Genomic DNA, 6,000 nt, shown 5'->3' with positions numbered 1-6,000 from the left:
TGGGCAAACTGATGGAGAGAGCTATTGATGGCTACTAGTCATGACGGCTAGGCTCTTTCTCCATTGTCAGAAGCAGGAATGTTTCTGCATGGCAGTTGCTGGAAACCACAGGAGGGGAGAGTGCTATTGAGCTCTGGCCTTGCTTGCCATTTTTCCACTGGCATCTGTTGGGCCACTGTGAGAAGAGGATGCTGGACTAGATGGGCCACTGGCCTGATCCAGCTAGGGCTCTCCTTATATTCTGACAAATGCCAGTTCCTTTGGCCTGAAAAGCAAGATAAGCGTCATGCCCCATAGTTGCCTCTGACTGGACTTAACCATCCAGGGGTCCTTTACCTTTATTCTTAATTCTGGCAGGATAACCAAAGGGCCTGCCATCCTAAGTACTGTACACTTCCTATGTAGCAGGGATTACAGTGGTACCTCGGGTTACAGACGCTTCAGGTTACAGACTCCGCTTACCCAGAAATAGTACCTCGGGTTAAGAACTTTGTTTCAGGATGAGAACAGAAATTGCGCAGTGGCAGCGCGGCGGCAGCAGGAGGCCCCATTAGCTAAAGTGGTGCTTCAGGTTAAGAACAGTTTCAGGTTAAGAACGGACCTCCGGAACGAACCCGAGGTACCACTGTACTTTGTTTAAATAGAAGAAATCAACAGCATTGGCAACAAGGGAGGATTGGGGTCAAAAATTCAGGGCCCCAAATGCAGCAGAGTTGGTTTACTGTACTTTGAGGTGAACTAGGAAACATCTCAAAAAGGCAGGGATGGGATGTACTATTAAGTTCAGAGTCTAAGATTACTCAGTAGCAACACAGGAAATCAAGTAGCAGCAGCTTTTCTGATAAGATACGGTTTCAGACTGGAGCTAAGGGTTTGCATATCCCTGTGCATATGCCCAAATCCACACACACTCACATAAAATACTATGTACATGGAGAAATTTAGCACATAACGGTGAGGGTTTCTATGCTAGCTTTCTGTGTGCATGAAGCTTTGTTTCTGGAGGGCTACATCCCAGCCCCTCGCTTGCAATTTCCTGACTTATCCAAGAAAAGCTTATCAGTCAATTCTGTTGAGTCACCCAGGTGTGTATGTCCCTCAGAGCTCTGCCTTAGTAAACCTGTTTAGCAGGACTGTGTTGACGGTGTTGATAAAGAGGGTGCTGCTGAGCCTGTACAGAGTGCACTCCTGCAACCACCGGGATGAAAAGTAGCCCTCTCCAGTCGGGCCCATGTTCCCCAAGCATGTGAAAAATGCACTGCTGCAACCGATCCCAGGGAAGAGTCGCCTGCTCCAACCCAACTGCTGAACCATGCTGGCAACCGCCTGCCAAAGGGCAGGCAGCTGCTCAGCTACTCGCAACATCATACAGAGTGTACTACAGCGCCTGCCCAAAGGGAGAGTGACCTGCTCAGTCCAGCATGTTGGCAGACAGCTGCCCAGCGCACAGAGCCTTTGAGCATGTGCAAAGTGCGCTCCAGCAGCTACCCCCAAGGGAGAGTGACCTGCTCAGTCCAGCTCCACTTCTGAGCGTGCAGGCGGCCAGCTGCCAACGGGCAAGCCGGCTGCCCAGGATCGCTCAGCCTCTGAGCATGTGCAGATCCAGCATCGCTTTCTGCCCCCCCCCCGCCCCTTTGCTTTTTGCACGGCTTGGCACCTCGCCAGGCTAAGGCATTCGCCAGCGGGAACAGGTGGGAGAGCGGGAGCCTTAGAATGCAGGGAGCGAAGCATGATCGACGGGAGAGCGCCCGCCCAATCAGGAACGAGAGACTGGTCCCGCCTCCGATGGCGCGACACCGGCCAATCGCCTGGAGGGACCGGGCCGGCGCTCCCGCCCTTCGCTCTCGGCGCTTCGGCGGCGGCCAACGACAGCCGAGCGAAGGTGCCTCCCTCCCTCCAATGGGAGGCGCCCGTGTTAGTAACGGCGCCGCCAATGGTAGCGAGAGTCGGAGTCCCTGGTAACGGAGCCGGGGCTGCGCCGGGCCGCCTCCAAAGCATGTGGAGCTGCGGGGGGCGCCGGCGGCGGCGTCTCTTCGCGGGCGCCTTCGTGCTGGTGTTGGCCATCGTCGTGCTGAGCAGGTGAGAGGAGCCGCTGAGGAGAAAGGGGCGGGGCCTGGACGCGATATGCTAATCTGGCCCCGCCTCCTGCCGGCCGAGCCCCGCCCCTTCCCCGAGGAGGGCTCCGCCCATGCCCATATATGGGCAAACGACCCCCCCATTCCATCCACCCTTTGGAGCGCCCATAGACCCTTCATCCCTCTTCCTCCCAGCCCCATTCTAGTGGGAAGGGGTTAAATCTAGGTTTCTCCTCTTTTACTCCTAGGGTGCCCCCCCACCTTCAATGGAACATGTTTTCACCATGGTCCTCTGCCCCCCCATTTTTGCCTCCCCCCACCTTTCCAAATTATATACAGCATAAGGTTGCCTTAGGTATAAAGAGTGAACCTACCTCGCAAGGTTGTTCATAAAATTGGACAAGTTGGACTGGAACCAGGGGTGATCTAGTCCAGCCCCCTGCACAACTAGATCATCCATGAGAGATGGCCATCCAACCTCTGCTTAAAAACCTTTCAATGAAGGGGAGGTCGCCCCTTCCAAAGGGAGTCAGTTCCACTGTCGAACAGAGCCAGTGTGGTGTAGTGGTTAAGAGCGGTAGTCTCGTAATCTGGGGAACTGGGTTCGCGTCTCTGCTCCTCCACATGCAGCTGCTGGGTGAACTTGGGCCAGTCACACTTCTCTGAAGTCTCTCAGCCCCACTCACCTCACAGAGTGTTTGTTGTGGGGAAGGAAGGGAAAGGAGAATGTTAGCTGCTTTGAGACTCCTTCGGGTAGTGATAAAGCGGGATATCAAATCCAAACTCCTCCTCCTCCTCCCGTCAGAAAGTTCTTCTGGACGTTTAGTGGGAATCTCCTTTCTTGTAACTTGAAGTTCAGGTCCTACCCTCCAGAACAGGAGAAAACAAGCTAGCTCCATCTTCCACGTGACAGCCCTTTAGGTATTTGAAGATGGCTATCATGAAGCTTTTCCTGTTCACATGCTCTGTCTCTGCAAATCAAACTGCTCTAATGATCTTAGAGACAGGGGGAAAAAATAGCACCCCAAGTTGCAGGACCTATTTTGTAGAACTTCTCTAAGGAGATCTGCGAGTCTAGTTCCCCTCAGAATTGTACACAACCATATTAATTGACAGGTACGTTTGTCAACTGACTAGAAATGACCAGCTGGTTGGTTCAGAAATCAGCAGTTCTCTCCAGTGGTCCCTATTCAGCAGAGCCTGAAGGGTTAGCTCAGTCAGTAGAGTGGTAGACTCTTAATCTCAGGGTTGTGGGTTTGAGCGTCAGGTTGGGCAAAGATATTACATTAGCCCATGCCAGCAAGGTCAGTGGTGAAGAACGATGGGAGTTGATTTTACGGGTGACTTATTAAAAACATGGTGTACTAAACTGCATTTTTAAAAATGTCTGAGAAGGTCCATTTGCAATTTCTCAAGCTTGCTGCCTGTACCCTGGTCTCTAACTATTAAATCATTGAACTGGGGCATGTATAGTCACTCCAGGGTGCATACATAGACAGGAAGGTGCTCTCCAGTGCACTTTAGTTCTTTTTTAGAATCATAGGAGAGAGAACTCAAAGCTTTCTAGAAGAAGAAGAAGAGTTTGGATTTGATACCCCGCCTTTCACTCCCTTTAAGGAGTCTCAAAGCGGCTAACAATCTCCTTTCCCTTCCTCCCCCACAACAAACACTCTGTGAGTTAAGTGGGGCTGAGAGACTTCAAAGAAGTATGACTGGCCCAAGGTCACCCAGCAGCTGCATGTGGAGGAGCGGAGACGCGAACCCGGTTCCCCAGATTACGAGACTACCGCTCTTAACCACTACACCACACTGGCTAGTATATTTTTAACCAAAATGAGAAACTTCCTCCATCCTCTTAAATCAGTGTCAGATGGGCAATTCCAAGGTAAACAAGTTCAGAGAAGAAGAAGGAACTCTTAGCAATATGCAGAAGGGTGGGTGAGTGTTAACAACGATATGAGTGTGTCCTGTTCTCATCTGAAATATTGGAACATTTGTAAGCAGCCTGGCTTGATTGATTGTGCTTTTCTAGGCAGTTTGTCCTTCAGCCCTCCATCAAAGATTCACATTACCTCTCTCCTTAGCTCAAGACCAAGGCATTTAAAGCACACCCCTATCCCCAAGCAATCCTGGGAACTGTAGTTTCTTAAGGGTGCTGGCAAGTTGTAGCAATGTGAAGGGTAAGCTGCATTTCCCAGGATTTTTGGGGTGGGTGGGGGATGTGCTTTAAATGTACGGCATGTACACAGCTCAAGAGTTTACAGGACACAAATTCAGTCTGAAGAACTCTGAGAAGTTGTAAATCATTATAACAGGAAGATAGTGAGCCATGTTTACACATGACACATGTACAGCACTGAACATATGAGGGAGTCTGGGATTGTGCCCACTGGCCAAGCAAGAAAGGGCCTTATGCATGCACAGCTCTTCCTTGTGTTCAGTCAAGAAACAACCTGACTGCCCAAAGGCTCTTGGCGTGCATGTAGGAAGAGCCTTTTCTTTCTAATGTTATTTGGGTGAGTCTGGTCATTGGGTGCAATCCAGCTCCTCACTTATATTACTACCAATGCAATTTTTGATTAAAAAAAAATTAGTTTTCCAGTAACCTCCCACTTTTGCAAGGTATAAGACCCCTTATGCAGCCTTGAAACGAAACCCACAAAAATTACTAGCCTTAAAAAACAATAAAAATGTTCACTAGCCTGAGAAGAGACTAATAGCCTGCATTTCCATAGAAAAGGGGAGGCACATTCCTGCTTTCTGAGGCTAGCATGGAAATGTAGACTAGTGGCTTCTTAGCAGGCTAGTAAAACATTGCCTTCTAAGCAGGCTGGATGGAACGACTAACTCGCTCACTGGCCTTCAGAGAACTCCTTGTCACCTATGGCTACCAAGTTCATTGTTAGATAAAAGGCTGCCTTTCATTGTTACAAGACACTTGTTTCCATACAGCAACGAGGAGTTACCACAATGCAGCCCAGAGATCCTGCTGCGTTTAAACATTAAAGGCGGTGCTCAACTAATTAGCTGTGCATTTGCAAGAATCACCACTAGTTCAATTAGACTTCCCCCGTCTCTCCCTTCCCATCCCAGCATTATCCCTGCATGTCCCCTCCACTCAGATCTGCTATCCAGGGCTGGGGAATACTCATAATAGATTCAGGACTAGGGAAGAGAGAGGGAGAATGTTCTGTTGTGCACTGAGAAATCCTAGCATTGATGAAACCAGCAACTTAGTGCTACTTTGGCTACAACCCCCTGGACATAAGAAGAATCTTGCTGGATCAGGTCAGTGGCTGATATTGTCCGGCATCCTTTTCTAACAGTGACCAACTAGATGCCTGTGGGAAACCTGATTAACAACAGCACTCTTCCCACTGGTGATTCCCAACAACGTATTTAGAAGCTTACTGACTCCGACAGTGGAGGTAGAATATAGCTTTTGTGGGGCTAGTAGACATTGATAGCCGAATACTCCATGAATTTATCCAATCCTCTTTAGTCTCTAATCTCCTCTTTTGACTATATTCCTCACATTGATCCTGCACTGGCCTTTTAGCCCACTCTCCTGTCTGGTGTAACAAGTAGGACTTCAGTTCTATGAACAGTAGGCAGGGAAGGAAGGTGAGCGAAGGGACTTGGGAAAGGTTCGGCATCTCAGCATCTTTATATCCTTCTGGTGCATCAGCATGTTTAAAGAGACAAGCAATATTTCTCAAGTGCTTGTCTGGCAGCTGGTGAGAGGAAATGTACCGGTTTATTGTACCTGAATGCATTTTTCTTTTTAGGTCATGAATAACTGCATTTTGTGGTTTACATGATCACTTACTGTGCCACTATAAAACTTTGCAGCACAAACCTAAACATGTTTACTTGGTGCAGTGGTGGGGAACCTGTGGCTGCGCAGATGCTGCTGGACTCTGAT

General features: G+C 49.3%; 1 protein-coding gene across 2 annotated transcripts in view; it reads left to right on the top strand.

Moving 5' to 3' along the window:
• Positions 1–1,716: 1,716 nt before the first annotated feature.
• Positions 1,717–6,000, top strand: part of LOC114585923 (beta-galactosidase-1-like protein 2) — a 75,434-nt gene continuing 71,150 nt past the window's right edge. For both annotated transcript variants that reach the window (XM_028708802.2, XM_028708801.2), the window contains exon 1: positions 1,717–2,079. In XM_028708802.2, the coding sequence (XP_028564635.2) occupies positions 1,730–2,079 (350 nt within the window). In that variant the 5' untranslated portion in view covers positions 1,717–1,729. The remainder of the gene's footprint in view (positions 2,080–6,000) is intronic.

Source organism: Podarcis muralis, chromosome 15, assembly GCF_964188315.1.
Source record: "Podarcis muralis chromosome 15, rPodMur119.hap1.1, whole genome shotgun sequence".
Taxonomy (NCBI): Eukaryota; Metazoa; Chordata; class Lepidosauria; order Squamata; family Lacertidae; genus Podarcis; species Podarcis muralis.
This window is presented reverse-complemented; position numbering and strand designations above follow the sequence as displayed.